At 43.7% G+C, this 22,633-nt stretch overlaps 1 protein-coding gene across 1 annotated transcript; it reads right to left on the bottom strand.

Moving 5' to 3' along the window:
• Window positions 1-624: 624 nt before the first annotated feature.
• Window positions 625-16,361, bottom strand: pik3r5 (phosphoinositide-3-kinase, regulatory subunit 5; the record flags this gene model as incomplete). The annotated part of the gene is made up of 17 exons (XM_080856565.1): window positions 625-772; window positions 1,156-1,271; window positions 4,181-4,263; window positions 4,474-4,567; window positions 4,743-4,819; window positions 5,163-5,256; window positions 6,273-6,404; window positions 6,919-7,044; window positions 7,395-8,308; window positions 8,696-8,764; window positions 8,990-9,158; window positions 9,621-9,795; window positions 11,920-11,989; window positions 13,182-13,320; window positions 13,983-14,051; window positions 14,778-14,878; window positions 16,262-16,361. 17 exons carry the CDS (start codon window positions 16,359-16,361, stop codon window positions 625-627), a joined length of 2,676 nt encoding a protein of 891 aa, XP_080712691.1.
• Window positions 16,362-22,633: the final 6,272 nt, after the last annotated feature.

Here is a 22,633-nt window from a genome sequence, read left to right as displayed (position 1 = left end):
CCTGAACATCTTTAAAGTTTCCACATTAGAGGAGTGATTCCCACAGATCACTTCATAAACGTGTTTCCAGTGTGTTTTCCAGAAACGAGTAGATTACTAACATGCCGTAGGTCCATTTCACAGTTGTGGCTCTGTAAGTACTGGCAGTTATTTAGTAGCTCCAGGTCATTGTTTTTAGTTACCGCACATCACAAGACAGCACCTTGCAATCTGTTCATGCAGTTGTTTTCGTGTCTTCAATTTCCATGTGAGAGGCATAAAATATGACCAGTCTCAGCTCAGTGCAATGAACCAGCGCCCTCTGCTGGAAGACAAAGGGACTAGTGGGTAGAAAATGACCCATAGCATTTAAACCTGAATCAAATAAATATGTCGTGGATACAAACATTTGTCAAAAGTGTCTTAAATGCTCCGTTTGCCAGTTTCTCACATCACATCTGGCAGGATCTAAAGATCATACAACATATATACATTTTAATCCTGTTCTATTTACATAGGCAAAAGTTTGCTCCCCCCCCCCCCCCAGATAAAATATCCACTCCCATACAGTCATCCTCTGCTAGTGAGTAGCCTGGGAGGGCTGGAGCCAGCGCTGGTCCATGCGTGTCAGTGTGAGGGAGGCCGTCAGGGCTGAGGCCCACTGAAGGTGGAGACGGGCAGGCAGAGGAGGGAGCAGAAGGTGGGGTGGAGAGGCTGGATCTGAGAGGACAGCATCCGCCCGCGAGACCAGTCCGCCGAGCTGTCCGACTTGTAGCACACAGACACCTCACACCTACACAGAGATGAAATGCTTTAGTGGACCTACTTAAGGAAAGCGCTTAAAATGCTAATGTTTAGCCCAACAAATAATCTAAACGTTAAAATTGCACTCCGAAAGGCAAACTTAAAGTTGGTCTACCTCATAATTTTCACATTTCGTTTCTAATGTCTTAGGAATCAGATATTGTTTTTGTGGTAAAGAACCTTAAAAATTGCACTAAAAGTTAACAGATAAACTCTGTAGTAACCATGGTGACAAACAGTGGTTGGTGTTGGGAGTGAGACAGTTTAGCACCACAATTTAGCGAAAAAAAACAGGAACAGGAAAAAAAAAAGTCAAGACGTGCATATGACATTCTAAGGATTCATTTAGTGCAGCACACTTCCTTCTTTTACCTGGTGACGCTCTGGAGGATCTTCTTCTCATCCTGGTCCAGACACACAGCAAATGTGGTGCTGCTGGCACCAACCACCTGCACCCTGTCCACTTTGACCTTAGTAGTGGTGAGTTGCTGGATGTGGTAGACACAAAGCACAATACAGTCAGACTGATATAGTTTGGCCACACACACACACACACACACACACACACACACACACACACACACACACACATGCAATTGGAAATATTCCACCCACAAAAGATTGTAATTATTTACCATGATTTTTACGTTTTCAAAGAATTAGATTTAGCTTTGGATGACTTCTTTATAAGTTGAGTGAAACAAAATCAACAAAGGAAATGTATGATGTAGTATTTGTGTGTAAAAGCATATTTTGTTAAAGTAACACAATGCAACAATTGTACTTCAGGATAAGCAGTTTAACCTAAAAATAACAGCTTGAAAAAAATTGGGGCGCTACAATGAATATGGAGAATCGCCTCCATGCCATTGCCATACCAGGGTCCATAGGGATATAACTTCGTTCTGTAGTTTTCCCTGTGGCCGCCCGGCTTTCTACTATCTGCTAATCTAGTAAGTAGCTTATTTGCCGTCTTGCTTTGTCTTGTGTTGCACTTGCTTCATGTTTGACTGTGTAAGGACAGTTGTTGAGTAACTAGTTTGTCATAATGTCAAAGTCAGCACATTTCAAGAGATTTCGTTAGTTTTAGCTGCTAGCATATCGTTAGCGAATAGCTATTGATCCGTTGTGCTGCTTTAATATAGCCATGTCACAATTATTCAACCCCTATATAATATTGCTGTTTTAAAACCTTCTGATTTATTTATGGCCTAAAGTGGAGTTCAAACATAATTACCGTAAGCCGTAACTCTATAATGATTTGCTTGAGCTGTGAGGCATGCACAAACCCCACCCATGAAGGTGTTCAAGGTGAGTTGCAATTATTAGTAAATCTGAGGAGCTTCCACAAAAGCTGAGAGAGAGGAAATTATTTCATTGCACATGAAGGGACTTAAAGGTATAAAAAGATTTCCCAAAGATGTAACTTTCCAAGAGAGACCATAAGGAGCCTTATAAGGAAGTTAAAAAGGTATGGCACAGCTGCAAACCTGCCTGGCCATCAAGAGCCCTTAGCACCTTTATCAGGACAACTAAGAAAAAACCCTGTGTTACTGCAAAACGGCTACAGAATGATCTGATGAAGTGCTACAGTGGCAAGTATAAGACGAGCACTGAATAAACAAGGACTCCAAGACGCACTCAACTCTTGACCACGAGGAACATCAAAGGTCGCCTAAAATATGCCAGGAGGAATTTGGAGTTTTGGGAGGCGGTTCTATGGATGGATGACACTAAACTGGAAGTGTTCGGACACATGGGCCAGCGGTAAGTCTGGTGTGAGAAAGGCCAGGCTTATGAACAGAAGAATACCATCCCCACGGTCAAGCGTGGAGGCTTGAGACCAGAAGAATACCATCCCCACGGTCAAGCGTGGAGGCTTAAGACCAGAAGACTACCATCCCCACGGTCAAGCGTGGAGGTGGGTCAATGATGATGAGGGGATGTTTTTCTCGACCGTGTACCTGGCATCAGGGATTCCCAGAAATACCAGGCCATTTTAAAGAGAAACGCGATGCCTCCGGCAGGAATTGAACCTTGGTGATCATTGGACTCTCCAAGCAAGACAATGATCCCTAGCACACTTCAAAGTCAACCAAAGCTTGGCTAAGAAATAGATCCTGGAATGTCTTGGAGAGGCCTTCTCAGTCCCCAGATTTAAATATTTGGTGCCATATGAAGATGGCAGTCACAGATGCCATCAAATATCAATGAGCTAGGACTTTTGCATGTGAAAAATTATTACAACAGAGAGGTGCAAGAAGCTTGTCAGCACTTCCAGAATAAGCTTACCGGTATTAGAAGTTATAAAGGCTCAAGGATGCCCCACAAAGTACTGAAGCTGGGGGTTGAATAATAGTGCACATGCATATTTGTGAAAAGAGTTACATTTTTCATTTGAACTCAGAGTTAAGTCAATTTATGTTCTCAAAATAACTCACATATGTATCAATAAATATTGTTTGTTGTTTTAATGAGACTTTTTGACATCACATCACCATAACGTCTTTTGAGGTGAGGTTTTGAATATTTCCGTTTGCAAATGTATGTCTTTCATCAGGCATGCAGTTCAGACACACACATGACTGAAAACATATCAGAATATTTACACTCTCAGCATTCAGTGGGGGCTTAAATGGTTTTACTCAAATTTAGCCCTGTGCATTCTTCAAACTGTATGTGAAATGCAACAACTGTACACTGAATGCAAACGGAGCCAGAAGTATTTGTGGCAAAGCCTCTGTTTCGGTCTCGGCTTCATTCATGCTTGAGAAAGTTCTGACAGCAAGTTGACCCCAAACCACAACATGCAGCCTCTAACCCTTGTTCCCACCATTGTCACATGGTAAACTAGGTGATAAACCAATACATTATATAACAATAACAACAACATTATGCATGCTATTTATGGCTGCCATTTGAATCACAGAATTATTGTTATTATCAGTATTATTCAGTCTATGAAAAAGATTATTATTGTTATTAGTATTATTATTATTATTAATAATATTATTAATAATAATAAAACATAATAATAAAAGCAGTGGTAGTATAAGAAGAGGTAGTATAAGAAGTATTGAGATATGTATCAGTGTTTTTTTGTTTTGTTTTTAAACCAACAAAGACATGTTATCATATTTTACAGACTATTGCCCCACACAGCTCGAGACACAGCTTGCTGTTTAAAGACCCATTGCACACAAGCATGGGAACATGTCAGACTGATCTGTGGTCAGAGTAGAACCGAGTTCCACAGTGCATCTGCTTGGCTGATGTTTCTTTTAAGCCGCCCACCATTACCAAACCCAGACCTCTCAAAATGGCGCAGGTGTTTTTGTTCTAGCAGCTTCTATTTAACCGCACACCCTAACTTGACATGTTTACACTTCCTGCTCACCTGATTGTAGCCCTTCTTCGATTTGGAGTTTTGCCTCTTAAGCACTTCAGTCATAGTCAGCTGCAGGCACTCCATTTTTGAGTCTGCAAAAAAAAAAATCACAGACGAACAAGCTCTCAGCTCAGTGTGCTTAACTCACCTAAGCCTGCCTGTGAATTAACTAGCGGAGCTGTTCTTGAGGTTACAGATTTGAAACATGCACTCATGTAAGCAAACTCATAGAATCCACTGAATTGCAGACCCTGAGATAATCATAATGTAATTGGTGTGAAGACATCATCTGATGAACATACCTAGTTCCTCTAGGCTCTTGCAGGCTTTCGTCAGGTTTATGGAAGTGCAAACCTTCTCTGCCCTGGTGGAGTGAGATCTGCTGCTAATGACGACCTGTGGAGGAGAAAGACCAAAGAGTCAAGGGGCGATCCAGAGGGGCCGTAGAGACTATATTAGAGTGCGTCTGTGCAACTTAGTCTACTCTTGCATTGTTCCCTTGATTATACCTTGGGGTACCCCTTACGCCACTTAAATCGTGACAATATTAGTTGTAGAGCCCATTTCTTACCCGGTTGTATGTAACGTCTAGTGTCAGAGGCACTGCTTCACGGTCCCCGTCGATCCCAAACCTTTTGCTTGCAGCACCTGAGCAGCACAACATTCCAAATAAGCCTCAAACAAACCAACCAACCAGAAACACAATCTCATGCAGTGAAGTAGAAGCACCGGGCTGACGCCGCATTGCTTATTTATGGTAAAGCACGTTCAGTTCACATTCACATAACTGCCAGTCTGAAGCACTCAGGCACAGACACCAGAGAGAAGACACTCACAGCAGGCCGGTCATAAACAGGGAAATGCAGGACTGAGAATTGACAGAGCTGAAACATTTCATAGGAAACCACGCACACGGTGACCGATGGGTATCGAGAAGTGTTAGATGGGCATTTGTCGGTCACTGGAGCAACTGGGGGCTCGCCCAACTCACCCATGGCCTTGATCGCACGCGTCCCAGCTGTGTGGCCTAGTTCCAGGGAATGAATGAAGACCTCGTTCCGCTTCTCCCCGCCAGCTAATGTCAGCTTAAACACAAAATAAACAACTAAATAGGTCAACAAGTCACTAGGCTACGGTAACAATTCCAAAACTCAATATAATAGAATATATAATGTTGAAGCACACGCCTTCATATGCTTTGAACACAAGGCAACAGGGGTGATATTAATACAAGTGGCACATGTTTTCGTAGTCTTTTCAGTGTTTAATGTCCAGTCTACGAACTGGCAAAATGTTGCCTTTCCTGTAAACATGAGTGGTTAGGACTATTGTTGGCTTGAGTTAAATGTTATTGTTATGATAGTGTCCTTCTCTCGATGCTTCATTCAGCAGGGTCCAATATTAACCCTGAGGTATGAAGTGAAGTCTTCAGTGATGCAGTTGAGCATAACGTTACCATTCTCAGCCTTTTACTTTTGGCTTCAGTGTAAATCTAGATCTAGACCTTCTTCAACATGCTGGTGAAGTACAATCATTTCGATGTGGGAGGTGCTAGAATGACCCCTAGATGGCGTCAGTTTGCAGCCTTGTATTGTATGACCACCCGCTGCAGGTGATGAATTCATTTATTTTACAGGACACAATTTCATTAGCTAATCACACATATTGTGTCTGATGATCAAAATTAGATTTTGTATTCATTGCCACTGCATGACCCTGACACGGTGAAGGCTTTGGAGGGCGGGCCTTAGACTGAAGGTTCATGGAAAATGACATGTGATTGGGTAAAATCCGTTTTCTCCCCGTGCTGTCTTATGGGAGTGGGAAGCAGTCTGATTTTGAGACTCGCATTAATCAATAAAATCAGATAATAATATATTAGCTCCATTAATTTGTTTACATTGGTAACAAAACAAATGCCCTGTTTAAGGGGGTTTTAAGTTTTGTATGAACAATATTAACATTAACATTTTGACTGGCAAGTTTCAATTTTTTCATTGTTAAAAAAATAAAAATCCAGGCAAAAAAACAGAATGAACTAGCTAACGGAAACCCTGATACATTTATGTTCATTCATTCTTTAATCTCCATCCATTGGTACCTCTGCCTGGTAGAGCTGAATGAGAGCTGGCCGAGCCGCCTGTCGGCAGTAGTAAAGCACCAGGTCTGCTAGGATAGGCAAACGCTCCTCAAGGGAATCATCGTACAATTCCGAGTCTATCTTTGACGTTTGCTGTGAAAGAAACACAACATGCAAGCAAAGGTTAGCAAAACTTCAGTTAGCAACTTAGTTAAATTCACGTACATTATCATTGATCTTCAGTTAGCAACTTAGTTAAATTCACGTACATTATCATTGATCTTCAGTTAGCAACTTAGTTAACTTCAATTAAAATTATCTCGATCATCAGTTAGCGATTTGGTTAGCTTCACTAACATTATCATTGATCTGAAGGAAGAGATGTCCCACCAAGCTGAGACACCAGGTCACGATTACAAACAAGGTCTCTGTTCCTCTCATTGACTTCTGTTCCGTATTCTTTGAAATGAATGAATGAGCACAATACTAGCGCATACTAATAACTGACTGTGCAGTGACGGGACTGTATTTCAGTTGAAAGAGGATGTGAGGTGTGTTCGGGTGTCAGCTTGTCTGAGTGTGTTGAACAGAAATGTATATGTAATGTATGCATTCAATGTATAGAGCAGAGTGCATTTGTGTGTGTGTTTGGGGGGGGCACTCTCACCTGGCACACCACATTGACTGGAAGGTCGAGCAGGCTGAGTGTGTTCCGCTCGTACCAGGGGTCCAGCATGCCCAGGAGCTGAGCAATATCATTAGTGCTGTCCTCTGGAGCAGACAGACTCAGGTCCTAACAGAACAAGACACATACACCATTACCACACCACTCAACACCATAGTCACTAAACACCATTAGGCCACTCGACAGCTGCCTGATTGTTTCAGCAAAAAAAAAAAAAGAACTGGTGATATCAACTGGAGTCATCCCTACGGTAATGAATGATATCTAGTGGCAAGCTGGTATTGCACATTTTGGTAATGTACGTCATGCACACCATTCAGGTTAACACCAAGAATGACAAATCAAAGAGGCGTGGGGAAAGAGAAATTCAAGTTCATTTCACACGCCACTAACTCTCTACTTGTAATTCAAAAAGGGATATTGGCACAAACATGACTGTCTTTGGTTTTGGCTCCTACCATATAAGAGAGGGCTGTTCTCAGTGGGCTGACGGAGAGCTGCTGCACCGCCGGGCTGGGCGTCCTGGACGCTGACAGAGATGTGGCCGCGGTCGCTCCCGAGTCTCTCCGGACGGGCACGAAGAAGAAGCGCATCTTGAAGGCCCTGCACAGGTGCGGGCTCCTGCTCTCCCTCCGCCGCAGGCTGCTGTACGCCCGCGCCACCCTGCCCGCCACGTGGTCCGCCCCGAACACCACCACCCTGAGCTGGGTGACCTCGCCATCGCACTCCTCCTCCTCGTCGCTGCTGAGGATGGGCCGCCGGCGGAAGCAGACGTGTCGCAGGTGCGGCCCGATGGCCTCGGCCGTCGACATCGGCGACAGGTACGAGCTGCGCGGGTGCACCTGCTGTGGCAGTGAGTTGGAGCGCTTGGAGCGCACGCTGGCCGTCATCTCGCGGGCATCCGGGCTGCCCAGGCTCTTGGCGCGGCACAGCGAGTTGCTGCTACGCGACTTGAAGAGGCTGGAGAAGCGCTTACGGGCGGACGGCTTGGCCTTGGCACCGGGGCTGGAGCCAGGCGGCAACGTGGAGGTGGGGCTCCGCTCAGAGGGGCCGTCCTCTTCCGCCTCCTCGCAGAAGTCGCTGTCGGGGCCCGAGGAGGAGAGTCCGGCGGCTGATTGGCTGAGGCTGGAGGGCGAGCACCCCGACGAGGCCATTGACAGGGTGGAGAACATGGAGTCCTTGGAAGCGGTGGAGATGGTGGAGTCACGGTAGTCCCTAAGCGTGCAGCCATTACCTATGAAAGTCTCTGGCTCTTCCATGTCCTCGTCTTCTTCCTCCACATACAGATCCTCTTCCTCATCTTCTCCCCGGCCGGATAAGGACTGAAGAGCAGACATTACGTACTCAGTCTCTGGGATGTTGTTCAGAACATCTGGGGAATGGAAAAACAGGAAAAAACGTCTATTTACAGAAACAGAGGAAGAGTGATGGGTGAAAATTGAGGTCAAAGCAACAAGTTCAGATAAACAGAGACAGAAACAGAGGTTTGAGGTGGGAGTTAGAGTTTTTGAGACGCAAGAACGCGGCCTAAAGGAATAATGTGATGGGTTCGTGAGCAATCTGTTCAAGCAAAACTCAAAATGTGAAACATGTTTTTGCTCACTGTTTTAACCCTTCTTCACACACACAGTGCATAGCTCAACGGTTTTGTGTTACAAGTTACACTCACACATTGTAATTTTTTTTCCATATAATCTTGACAATCTTAAGAATGACTAAACAACGGCCAGCTAAAGAGGTAGTGGTGGTTTTGATTTACCAAAATTGTCCTTATCCCAGTGGAACAGGTAGCATTTGGCCGAAGGGACAGGGATAGTCTGTAACATGCCTGATAAAAAAAGGAAAACCCATTACATACACAGACATCAACACCAGCTCAACCACGATATATTGGTATGTGCTTTCTATGTGATTATGCCTTGATTACGCCTTAAAGCGCCTAGAGAATAGAATTGAATTGAATTGAATTGAATTACAATCCTACAGATTTCTGTAGTCCCTGTAGCCATCTTATCCCCTTTCAGGTCGTGATATAGCGACATTAGCTACTCACCATCTGATTTCTTGCCATTGGAAGCTGGGATGGCCAGTTTCTCCCTCAGCTCCTCAAGGCCCTGACCCAAGCACGCTCTGGCTTTATGAGGGTCTGTCATGCACGCAGCCGTCTCTAAGAGCTTCGTCACCGTGGAGAAGGCTTTCTCCAGGTCCCCCACGCTGGCAGCCTGGGACAGAAGGACACTGTTAATTTAAAGAGCTTTCCTTGAAAGAGAGTTTTTAAGCAGCCCTTTGAAAGTCACAAATGTTACTCCAAATCCTGCTCTGTTAATCTCTGGGTTGTTTATGTCGAAATTGATAGTTAGTCCTCCGCTAACACACTACTGCGAACTTAGCTCATCAATTTAGCTTGACTGGCTAGTCTATGGCTGGCTAGTCTTAGTCTTTAGTCTTGGCTGGATAGTCTATGGCTGGCTAGTCTTAGTCTTGGCTGGTTAGTCTATCTACTGTATGGTGGTTTGGCATGTAAGCCAGTCCTGTCATCCTCACAGCTATCAGGATGACAAGTCACCAAGGTTAGCTGTTCTACAAAAATATCACTTACAGCTGCTAGGGATAGGACCAAATATTCAGTCCCGTATTTAGCACTGGCTGGGTTGTGTTGTGAGATGTGCACTCAGGCTCTGTACCTGTAGGCTCTTCTGGACACTAGGCAGGGGGTACTTGGTGCCCAGGCTGGACTGGTAGGCGTGTTTGATGAGGGAGATGCACACGTCCTTGCGGGAGTGCTGGATGTTGCTGAGCTGCTCGGCCACCGACAGGAACTCCGTGGGAACCTCAGAGGGGTTCATCAACAGCACCGTGCTGATGGGGATTAATAGAGAGGGTAGGATGCAATTAGTCTTTATTTTGCCTTCTATTTTACATCCAAACTAAAGTTTAGGAATTACACATTAAAGGTGCTGTATGAAGGATTTAGGGGCATCTAGTGGCGAGGCTGCAGATTACAACCAACTGCATACGTCTCCCTTTCCAAGCGAGTAGGATAAGCTACGGTGGCCGTCAGGGGCCATGAAATTGCGAAAGGCCTTTTATTGTGCCAGTTTTTTGGTTTGTCTGTTCTGGGCTACTGTAGGAATATGGCGGACTCCTTGGAAAGAGGATCCGCTCCCTATGTAGATACAAAGGGCTCATTCTAAGCTATTTTCCCCCTCAATTACTAAAGCTATTGGTTATTATTTGACTAATTTTAATTTCATCTGCAATTGTTTTGAATTAAGACACAAGACCAAAAGTGACGCCATTTAAAATGCATCATGCTCTGAATCATTCACTAACATCCTTTCCACAATATTAAACAACAAGCAACAAAGGCAACAAGTAAGAGAACATTATTTCAGAAGTATTAACATGGGCTGTTAGCCTAACATTGTTTGTAGCAAATGTGGATGTTAATGGATGTTTCAGAATGTTGGTCAATTTTCATTGATCACTTAGGGGTGGACTGACTAAATTTAGTATTAAACAGAAATATATTTTTATGTTTAGGCTATGTGTCTAGTTATATTAAACAAATAGGCCTATGGAAAAAGTACAAACCCTGAGTAAATTACCTTTGTTCTCTAAAATTGCAAAAACAAAAACTTCCTATAATTGCTGCTCAGATTATGCCAGATTATTACAACTATCACTCAAAGTAGCCTAGTATGAGGCCAATGCCCAAGTGACAAGTAGGCTAATTAGAATAGATACGAAACACATCATCACGTTCTGAAACATTCGTTAACAATTTCCATTCAGAATGTCAGCTGAACGTGAACAGTCAGACTAACAATAGGCGTATGAACGATTTAAACAAAACAGTACAGCCGATTGTTTTTTATGGTACCAGTGAGCTATAAGTATTTCGCATACCAGTTAGCATTATACGGCAGCGGTTTTACCATTGGGTTTAGTGACTTGGATTTTTGGAACAGGTTTCCCTGTTGTTTTGATACTAACCTTCTCTCTGTAGCTCAATGAATGAAACGGTTTGTTCAATAAAACATGAACAATATCTTTGTTCTCCATTGCACATCCTCTTTATTTGCAATCTTTCTACAACAATCTTTACGCGTGATGTGTTATCCTTCTGGAGAATGGTTGAAGAGGGAAACTTCTTTCGGTATCAATGTCTAATCCCCTCCCTCCAACCCCAAATCCGTTGTTTATTGGTTAAGCGATGTTGGCGCAGACTCAGACGCTAGGGAGGTCTTTCCTCCCCTGGGCAATGCAAGTGAATGAGCCCTACGAACCGCCAGTATCAGAGACAGATTCCATAATGGGAGCCAAAGGGAGGACGTCCTCCTTGCAGTAATTTCTTGTTACGATAGGTGGTGCTAATGTTATTTTAACTCAGGGAAATAAATTATAATATGCAAAGTATTAAATACTGATATCAAACTGCATTTTTAAAGGAGTTTAGTCAGTTAAATTACAAAAATACATTCTCAAAAAGTTTGGGGAGGTTCTTCCTCGTTTCCTCAATGGAAGAACCTCCTCTGCTGTGCACATAAGAACAAATTCTGAGACATTTTCCACAGACATTTTTAGCTAACGCATGCAAGATTGAGGAATGAGAGTGAGCAAGAGGAGGACAGAGAGGCTTGCCGGAAAAAAAGTGACACATACACATATCCTTCAAGCACAGAAACAGAAGCTACATGGAGACAAACATTTTGACATTTGACATTTTGACATTGCAAAATGACTCTTTCTAAACTAGGAAATATATAGATGGAAAAAGCGTGTATACTGCATCACAGATGGTTCCAGAGCAATATAGACAGCAAAAGGCCAGATAGAGGAAGTGCAGATAGAGGAAGGCAGTCTAAGACTCGATACAGGAAGGACGTGAGCCACTCCACGACGCTGGACAGATAACATGAGTAATGGGAGTCTGACACAACAGGACATCCTTGCCCTTCTGGAGAAATCACGTGGACTTACATGGTCTTTGCGTAATGTTTGGAGGTGGTGAGACCCTGTTCCTCCCTCACCAGCCTGTGGTATGAAATCCCTGGAGTGAGCAAGAAAGAAAAAGATATAAAGAGGGAAAGTGAGAAAGTAAGAGAGAATTAGAGAAAGAAAGAGAGAAAGAGAATGTCATGGAAAACACAGAAAAGACACAGGGCCCTAATTTCATAGACAGTTAACGAGGAGAGCAACCAGCAATCGAGCAAAGTCTACTAAACTAAAGTTGTCGTGTGGCGTGTGGGAGTATTGCGCTGACCCACCCATGTTTGCGCTCAGGATCTTGCTTATAGTATTCCATTTTGCCAAGTTATTAAATTAGCTTTAGCTCATGTTAAGTGGACTTTGCTCGTTGCCAGTTGCCCGTCAATGAAATGACAGCCCACGGACTTAAGTCAGGCCTGGGCACATCTCCTTCCCATCTTCAAGTTCCAACATAGGACAACCACACTGAATGGTTCAAAAGTGAAATCCCAAAATGAGCAATGACTTCTTGTTCCCCCTTTTGCCATGTCGCCCACCCGTATATGAAATAATGACGCATTCCTGAGTTGCACTTCTGTAATCTGATGACCAAGATCCGCATCATAATCAAAACAGACAAACAAACAAAGAACAAGCTAGGATTGCGGTTATGTACGCCAGACATCCCTACTCCCTGAGGTGGACCAAAGCCGCATTGCTTTGAGAAGCCAGAAGATGGCAGCACATGTATGATTAACACTTTACTGTCTATTAAGTAACTATGGCATTTTTCTCAAATGTAAAAAACATAATGAATTCCTCGGAAGTATCTACCTGTGCTAAATGTGTCTATTTGTGTGTGTATACGCCTAAGGCCTACTGAGGAAGCATTCTGTCACTATCCGCTCACATCCTGTGGAACTGTGTAGCCAAGGAGACAGAGGACGAAAACACTGCATCCGTAGCATATTTGTGCGTGGCTGTCGTCATCTATGATGTGTGCATGTGTGTGTGTGTGTGTGTGTGTTTGGTGTATGTGTGTTTGGTGTATGTGTGTGTTTGTGTGTGTGTGTGTGTGTGTGTGTGTTTGGTGTATGTGTGTGTGTGTTTGGTGTATGTGTGTGTGCGCGCATGTGTGTGTGTGAGTGTGTGTGTGTGCGCACATGTGTGTGTGTGTGTGTGTGTGTGTGTGTGTGTGTGTGTGTGTGTGTGTGTGTGTCTGTGTGTGTGTGTGTGTGTGTCTGTGTGTGTGTGTGTCTGTGTGTGTGTGTTACCTGGGGCTCTGAGTTCCTGCTGGAGAGTGGACAACAGGCTGGAACACACTCCGCAGTAGGGCTCAGGCCAGGTCAGGAAACCATGAAACACCTCGCATGCCTCCAGTAATAGCAGCCCATCAGGGGGGCAGAACGGCGTCTGGGCAACAACACAACATCATGAGGCACACACCACCACAGCAACACAACCACATGACGCACACACCACCACATCATGGCTTACTAAACACGATTTTTTAACGCACATTATTTTTATAGATGCTGTTATGAACATTTAGCACACTTCAGGTACTCAGCGTGTTCATCTACTTTATTTAGCAGGCGCACCTTTATCCAAAGCAACTTACACCAGAATATATTTAATTTCAGTGATGCCTCCCAATGTTCTCTTCTCTACACTGCAAGCGTTTAGGTACTTGCCTATTTGGATACTTGGAAGTGATGTCTGCTTTGAGGAGTAAACACATTATCCTCCATGTTTGAGCATGTTCTTTTATCTTTAATCTTTGGCTAAAACAACCCTGTGTAAACATTCTGGTGTGTTCCTTGTGGTAATGCTTGTTGTCAGTTGACAGTTCATTACACTTATACTGCCCTGCTCCCATGTTGATATGCAGGTATGGAAAGCCAATGACTTTGACAAAGGCCTTAGCGTCCTGAACCAGCAGTGGAGCATCAGGGACCTCAAGAGGCTGTGTGCTTATGTGTCCTGTCAGTTACGTGTGTCCTCACACGTGTAATGTGTAGGTGCATTGTGCTGTCAGTGTCCTGTCAGTGGTGTGTGTTCCCGCACACACATACCTGCTGGAGCGTGGAGGTGAACATGAGGGCAAGGGGAGCCACCAGCTCATACTGACACAGCTCCTGGACCTGTGAATACACATGGAATAAGATCATATGGCTCATCCTGACACAGCTCCTGGACCTGTGAATACACATGGAATAAGATCATATGGCTCATCCTGACACAGTTCCTGGACCTGTGAATACACATGGAATGAGAGCGTGCAGACATACACATGAAGACTCTCTCTCTCTCTCTCTCTCACACCACACTCGCACACACACCAGCACACACACAGCCACACTCTCTCTCTCTCTTTCATTCACATACACACACACAAACACACATACAGACACACACACACACACACACACACACACACACACACACACGTTCCCTTACACTCTCTCACACAAACACACTCTGAGGCATGTACAAAGTAAGATGTCCAGATGTGGGAGATCCTTTGAAGGTAAAGACACAGTAAAGGACTCTCTACATAAGCATTTATCTATTATATTCCAGCATCCTACTACTTCTTTGGGAGTTAATATCGATGAGTCATATAAAGGTCACTCTCCTGGGATAGCGATGTGTCGAGTAAAAAAAACTGTTGTGCAGGAGAACTAGTGCCATGGCCTGAGTCCTTTACTCACCTATCTTTCTCTCTCTCTCGCGCGCACTCACACACACACACACACACACACACACACACGCATTCTCTCTCTCTCTTTCTCATTCACACACACACACACACACACACACACACACACACACACACACACACACTCTCACCTGAGTCCTCTACTCACCACTCTGGCCTTCCTCAGGATCTGTTGCAAGAGGATGATGAAGTTCTCTGGATCCCTTTTCACCAGCTCGCCCAAACTCCATCGATTCATACACCATCCAACTGGTGTGTGATTCACAAAACACACACACACGCACACGCACACGCACATGCACACACACACACACACACACACACAAACATGTGTGAGTAAGTGAGTAAAAAGAAAAGCCTGATTTTGAAACTAGGACAAAGAGAATGAGACCAAAGAGCTTCCTGTCACAAATCAATGATAGAAACCCACCAGTTGCAAACTACCCTTCAACAACACCCTCAGCAACGCTGCAAAATGCAAACAGGCCATGAGAAAAACATCCAAGCACAGAACACTGTCCTTATCTGACTCTGATCACAGTTTCAAAAACATCTGGGGGGGGGGGGGGTGTACATAGTTCATCATTCCAATCAGGTCAAATCTCATCAGATGTTCAGGGTGTGTCTTTACTAGAAATGAGTACGTACACAATCCAGAATGCAACCACGTGGATGTATAGATAATAAATGATGTCTTTTCACCGTGAACAATTGTACACAAGCGTAGAGTGTAAAGAGCTGTAATGTTCTTGCTGTCAAGCAAAACAAGCACTACTATCTAGATATGACTTATCTCCAAATGACTTTAATTACACAATTATTGGCTGCTATCTCCGTCATGATGCAAATCAAGTACATAAGTTACGAGCAACGGCCAGCATGTTACGTAACAAGCCTCGGCCCACGCTGCTCTTTAAGCTTTTACCCACATAGTAGATAACACCTCGCTACTATGTACCCTAAATGGACCATCTTTTTTGCGGTGTGCGTGAAGCGTGCCAGAACGTATAGATATGACTGCTGTGTGGGAGGTGGCACAGCCAGCTCACTGTGCCCTTTGCCTCACCAAGAGGCATGGTGTGGTCTATGCCTTAGTTTCCTCCCTCTGACAGGGTGACAAACATTAGACTTCCTTCATCACGTTCAGCAGCAACACTCTCACTTGGCAACACTCAAAGAGGCAAAAGCTTACCAAAAAAACAAGCAACACTGTGTAGCTGCGTTGTCAACGGAGACGTGAGAAAACAACGATCATGTTTAGATATTCTGTCTCATCTGAATTGATTAAAGGCAAAAAAAAAACCTTCTCAGAGAAGGTCTCTCTGTCAGTATTGCAGATAAGAGCAGTGAGAACCCCAGATGTCATTTGTCTACGTAATGTAAATAAAACTGTGTGAATGTTAGTTTCTTAAGCCTATAAGGTAAATCTTCAGTTTTTCATCTAGTAAATCCTAAACCAGAGGGGAAGCCTCACTCCTCAAACTAAATGCGTCTTTAAATAAACTGAAGACCGTGCCCTGTGGTAGATGTAAATATAGAAGAGCACATGTTTCATGAGCAGTGTATTAAATATACACTGGATATTAAAGCTGCACTAGTGTAGATTTATGCCCCTGAGGAAACGCAGCTTACCGTTCCATGGCTGAGGCATGTCGTTGATGTGGCCGAGGCCGTCCAGGCATCTCTCCAAGGCATGCTGGATCCGGTCCTCGGTGCACGTGGTGTTCTGCATATTCAGTCACGACCTAAACCATCACAAGAGAACAGGGATCTATGTATTTAGTCTTCACTGCACTTATGTTGCACTTACTCTGAATTGTCTGAACCTGTATTTTTTTTAAACAACTCAGCAATAATGACAGCTTTATAGCTCTACTGTACTACTCAAGTCTAATGTCTTAATTCCACCCAGTCCCATAATTTGCTGTTAAAACATGGGAAATACCTTACAATGCGAGTGGAATGCAGGCCTTTTGACTTCAGCCCTTCTTTTGACTTATCATAATTTGAATTTAGAGCCTCTAATTGAAAAGACAAATATTTCAAAATCATACATCCTATCGTATCCAAACAAGCACTCCCACAGACTAACGCACACATCCCACACTGACACTGACACTACTCTCCAACCAGGAAGATTACAGCACACATCCCACACTGACACTGACACTACTCTCCAACCAGGAAGATTACAGCACACATCCCACACTGACACTGACACTGCTCTCCAACCAGGAAGATTACAGCACACATCCCACACTGACACTGACACTACTCTCCAACCAGGAAGATTACAGCACACATCCCACACTGACACTGACACTGCTCTCCAACCAGGAAGATTACAGCACACATCCCACACTGACACTGACACTACTCTCCAACCAGGAAGATTACAGCACACATCCCACACTGACACTGACACTGCTCTCCAACCAGGAAGATTACAGCTGGCTGGATTTGCATCCCAGTAATGTGGCAGATAATATGCACCAAGTAGGAAAATGGTCTTGTTTGTTTTCGAGGAACACAGCGAGGCACTGGGAATTTCAGGTGAACTCACAACACAAAACCAGCTTGTTTATTTCCTGATAGCCATAGCAGCATACAAGCCTCATACACACACCTGGAACCTGTATCTCCAGTCATTTATCAACTTATGTCCAAACAGGGACTTTCTCCTCTGCCACCTCACATGTAAATTATAGGGTGATGATACGTCAGTCTCCAAACCAATCATGCATGCTACAGAAGCCGGAGTGTTTTCATCAAAAACATTTATGTCATGGATGCGATTTTCAGTGTTGACTGACAACACGTTATTTGCACTGGTGTCTTGTGACCCCTTTACCTTGGAATTCGAAGAGTTGTGTCAAGTACAGCTGTGCAAAAAAAAAAAAACGTTTTATTTAAGGTTGTCACACTTATTCAGCTCCAAATCTTTGAATAATCTCTCCCACACAGAAACACTATTTTGTTTTTATGTAAGAATCGTACTACAGTTCGGTATCCTAATTTCATACTGACACGTAATGACAATGGCAGCATATAGGGATCCTGTGTGAAATTGTCCAAAATTATACTAGGATAATAATAGCTTTAAAAAGTTTAAGTGGTCATTATCAGGTGTTCATTTTAGAGGAACAAGTTCCACTCATACATTCAGGCTGGTGAACAAACCGCAAAATTCCCCTCAGAAAACCAAAAAAACCCTCAACACTCATGCGTAATGTCTTGATATTTAGAGACAACCCCTCAATCTGCATGAGTCAACCACCATACTCGCACAACTGTCATCCATAACGCTAGGAACTGGTCACATGTTTAATGTAAAACAGGTATCAGTTGAGGTCCTATGTAAAGCTAATACATTTAAATAGTTACTTGACACTGAGCGATCAAATTATTACAAAGTCAGCACTACGTCCTTCCCTGATGACGTTGATTTTTCGATTTGGTTGAAAACATTTCTCTTTACTTCTGAAGTTAGAATTGACGTCTATTATTAAATGTGGGCGTTTCTAACCACTTCAAAATGTAAGGCGAAAGGCGGACAACTCAGAAAATAGGTTATTGGAGCATCAATGTTTCCCTGTAGCTGCCACATTGTGATAGCGCAATTTTTGAAAACGAAATAAAAAGCCGTCGTTACCTCTTACATTATCGAGCCCATTTACTATTCTTGTTGTTGTGGTTTGGCCTGACCCAGGCGGATGGCTTTTCATGCCATACCACATTAATGAAGGCCTATTAATTGTAGTTTACAGGTGTTCCCGGTGGATTCAAATATGATGTTCCTAATGACCGATAGTCCAAACTCTACTGGCAGTGACTCGATCAGCTACTCGTTCACATTACTAAGAGAACGGCGACACACAGCTAGCTCAACTCACCAAATCCAGTAGGGTGCTGCGACAACCAACTTGACCTCAACCAAGGCCTATGCGAGTTCCTGCTCAGCTGTTTACGACCCTTTCCCGAACTTCTGACGAAATGGGTCCATAACATAATATCTTTTCGGACCTTACCGACGTAGTTGTACTTCTCAACTCCGCACTGTTGGTTTGTTGAGAGTAGTCTGGTTTTCTCAGGCCTACTATGCCAAAAAAGGAACAGAGACGGTCCTGGTTATGAGATCAAATCAATTTCTTACTTATATGCTGATATTATAAAGCTGCAGTTGTGTTAATTAAAAAAGTAATACAATCCAAGAAAATATATAAAACAAAATATTATTGAGACCTTTCAGTATGAATAAGATGCATTAATGTTCAAGCCGTTTGAAGTGTTTTAGAACTCTTGCCTACTATTGAGTCCTGATAAAGTAATGTCATCTTGTACACAAATTTCACACTAAATAATTGTGCCCCAGCAGCTTGATCAATTGGAATCTTTTTCTGGTCTACATTATCTTAAAGTCATGTCTGTTTAAATTGTAATTCCTGCATAGGCCTAGTCATGTTTGATACTTACAGAAGAACAAAATTTAGTTTCTTGTGTACTACAGTGCAACAATGATCTAATGTCTCACAGCTTTTCATATGGTGGATTCGGGAGAAGTGGTTTTGGATTACCTCAAATCTCAAACCGATCCTAGATCCTCACAGCTTAAAGGAATTAAGCTTTTACACAGTATAGAAAAGGAGGCATGGATGCTCCCTTAAGCTCGACTGCAAGGTAAGGTCAAGGTGATTTGTAAAGGCTATCTGGATTAACTGTGCACTATCAATGAATGTTAGTGTAAGACATCTCTTGAGTCAAGGTCATAAGCTAAGACCAATCCTGCTTGCAGTGAACAGCCCATCATAGGCTCAGGCACTCTTGGCCCTGCCCTGGTCCCTGCCCTAGTCCTCTGTGTGCCATGGCCTCTGGGCCTCTCTGGATACTGATTATCTTAATCCTTTTTCCATTTGTTATTTTCCTTCATTTCCCACCGCTTTAAATCAACTATATTTTCACCATTCAGCAAAGCGATAATGTTTGCTTCACAGACACATTGTGACTCTGAAAAAACAACCACATATACACCACTACCTGATGGATCTGATGAATCCTTCATTCTTTCTGTCTACATTACATGAAGCTCACCTACGGAAGTCTTGGCTGGGCTGTATGAATACGTGGATGACCATAGAAAAGTCCCCTATTTTTAGTCCAAATGGGTCTTTTGGTCATTGAATTGGACAGGACAGGAAGCTGTCATTGTGTGCAGCTGAGAGGGGATGATGATGGGGTTGCACATCAGCCCAGCAGAGCATGGGGAAATCTGGGGGTAGCCCTGGGCAGCTGGTGTTGCCGTGGTCTGGGCCACCCCACTAAGAGCAAGGCCTGGAAAACCAGAGAGGAAGCATATGTAACCACCACACGCCAGGGCTGCGTGCACCAGTGAGAGAGAACTGAAAGTCTGCCACAAGCCGCCTTTTAAAACAAACAACAAAACCTCATATACATCCCACCGCCCGACCGCTCTCTGTGAAGGAGGGAATCGACAGCTCTCACGGACGAGACCCACAATAGGTGTGTGGGAGTTGACCTTTTTTCATCTTGCATTTAATGACCTGGTGGAACAGTGCTGAAATGTTGCCAACTACAGTAGCAAGGAAGGAACCAATTCCTCACTGTTAATGGGATGGCTGTGAAATAACTTTGAGCAGCGGTATTACTTGAACTAAATGGATAAAAATGTCCTTCTCGAAGATGGTCACCAACTCAAAGTTGATTCGAGGTTGATCAGGCTTTATTCACCAGTCCTTGGTAACGTTGGGTTCTGTTTGAACCATGGATTGCACAAATTAAGTCATATTCTTTCATAAGAGGATGTGAGCACGTCCATTTCAGTGTCAACAAGGTCACTTCCACTTTTTGAGATGTTGCAAAAAGAAGGAAGACAACAAGGCAACCTATGCAATTATAGTTTTGAACACCAGTATGGCTTTTCCAATTGTTAAGATATTATGTACATTGACATTTTTTTCTCTCCTAATCTGTGTACTTTTCCATTTGATAATTTGTCATTGGCATTTGTGATGGGCAGGTGGGGACTACTTTAGGAAAGTAATAGAAGAGAAGAGTAGAGTAGAGTAGAGTAGAGTAGAGTAGAGTAGAGTAGAGTACCATAAGAATGTCTCCATTATCTTCTGAACATTATATGTGTCTCCACAGCTATCAAGACTGCCCATCAGTATTTACGTATGTACGTATGTATGTGTGTGTGTGTGTGTGTGTGTGTGTGTGTGTGTGTGTGTGTATGTACACATTATATCTAAATGATCTATCTATAACTCAGACTTGATATTAAGTCTCTTATATATCAGTCTCCTAAGGATGACATTTACTCCTCCCTTAGTCCATTGAGGACTAATAAATTAATTATTGGCTGAAATGAAAATAATCATTCACAATAGATCCTCAGTGGGAATGGGAAACACTGGATGATAGCCAGCTACTCTTTGTCCGCCACCTTACTTCCAGAAAGTTCCAAATGTTGCCTTTGCCAAAGCCAACAGGGGTGAAGTTTTTAAGCCAAACTAACGGCAGGCGAGGACTGAGACAGACCCAGAACCCTTAAGCCGTCTGCAGTCTCTGACATAGCATGAGAATCTTCACAGCTTTGTCTTTCCCCATCTTTTTTAGTTGCTTGATCGCATTCACAACAGCCCCCAAACAGGAAGAGTGCTTCCCAGGTCTGCCGAGGAAACAGGTGCTCCTCCATTGTTGTGCTGTGATCGGTCTCCGTGATAGACTCCCACAGGCACGGGGGGCTACCCTTCATTGTGTGTGTCCCCTGATTGATAGGGTCCAGTATCCCTTGACAACTGCACCACCAAGCACTGGGGTCCAACCCCGCCCCCCAAACAAACAGGCCCGCTTCTCTGCCAGTCATGTAAGGAAATAACAGCCATCTAACAATGCCAACACACTGTAAGCTCTTCCCTTTTGTTTCAATGAGCTACCGGTGTAAGACCACCAGGCCCCACTCCGACAGGTACAATAGGATGTGGGAGCTTCATCGTGGGGCAATATTGGCCATGGTTAGTGTACTGAGACAGAAGCCCATTTCCACAAGCCGGGAGGAAATGTCGAGCTGAATGCTTTCCTGTTGGCCTCCACTGACACCCATGAGATTTTTTAATGACCTAAACTTTCCACACCTTGCACTTGGCAAAATCAAGGCATCAATGTACTTTTTTATTCAGACATTTGCAAGTGTGTAAGTTCCTGGCATATATGGAACAGATGTAGGTCGTATATATATGTTCACAGTTACCCCATATGGTTTTCATGCATGGTTTAGGGTTTATAAATATGGTTTTCATGCATGGTTTAGGGCTTTATAAATACAGGCTGTTTATCTTATTCCTTTTTTGGGGCCCATCTGCTGTCACGACTGTGGTCATGTGGCTAACAGCAGTGAAACAAGCACATCAGCCATGTCACCCTCACAGGGTCAGTAACACCGTGCTGCTCTTGAACAGCACATCAGCCATGTCACCCTCACAGGGTCAGTAACACTGTGCTGCTCTTGAACAGCACATCAGCCATGTCACCCTCACAGGGTCAGTAACACTGTGCTGCTCTTGAACAGCACATCAGCCATGTCACCCTCACAGGGTCAGTAACACTGTGCTGCTCTTGAACAGCACATCAGCCATGTCACCCTCACAGGGTCAGTAACACTGTGCTGCTCTTGAACAGCACATCAGCCATGTCACCCTCACAGGGTCAGTAACACTGTGCTGCTCTTGACAGGCGCACACTTCAGTGGACTTTAGCACTGTGTCATGGGGCTCGGTTAGACTCACCATGCAAATTCCTACAGTGTGGCCTCCAGCAGAAAGTTCTTGGCTTCATTGCTCTCATATGCATACTGAGCTATGGCGTGTACAAGGTTATGGTCGGTGAGCATTTTTGAGTCGTTACAAACATCAAACAGTTTGCAGGGGATTGAGATTAACGATGCTAGACTCATGAGGAAATAAACAGGATGAGGTTAAACATACCTCA

Source organism: Sprattus sprattus, assembly GCF_963457725.1.
Source record: "Sprattus sprattus genome assembly, chromosome: 1".
NCBI classification, from domain to species: domain Eukaryota; kingdom Metazoa; phylum Chordata; class Actinopteri; order Clupeiformes; family Clupeidae; genus Sprattus; species Sprattus sprattus.
Note: the sequence above shows the minus strand (reverse complement) of the source record. Positions and strands in the feature narration are given on the sequence as shown.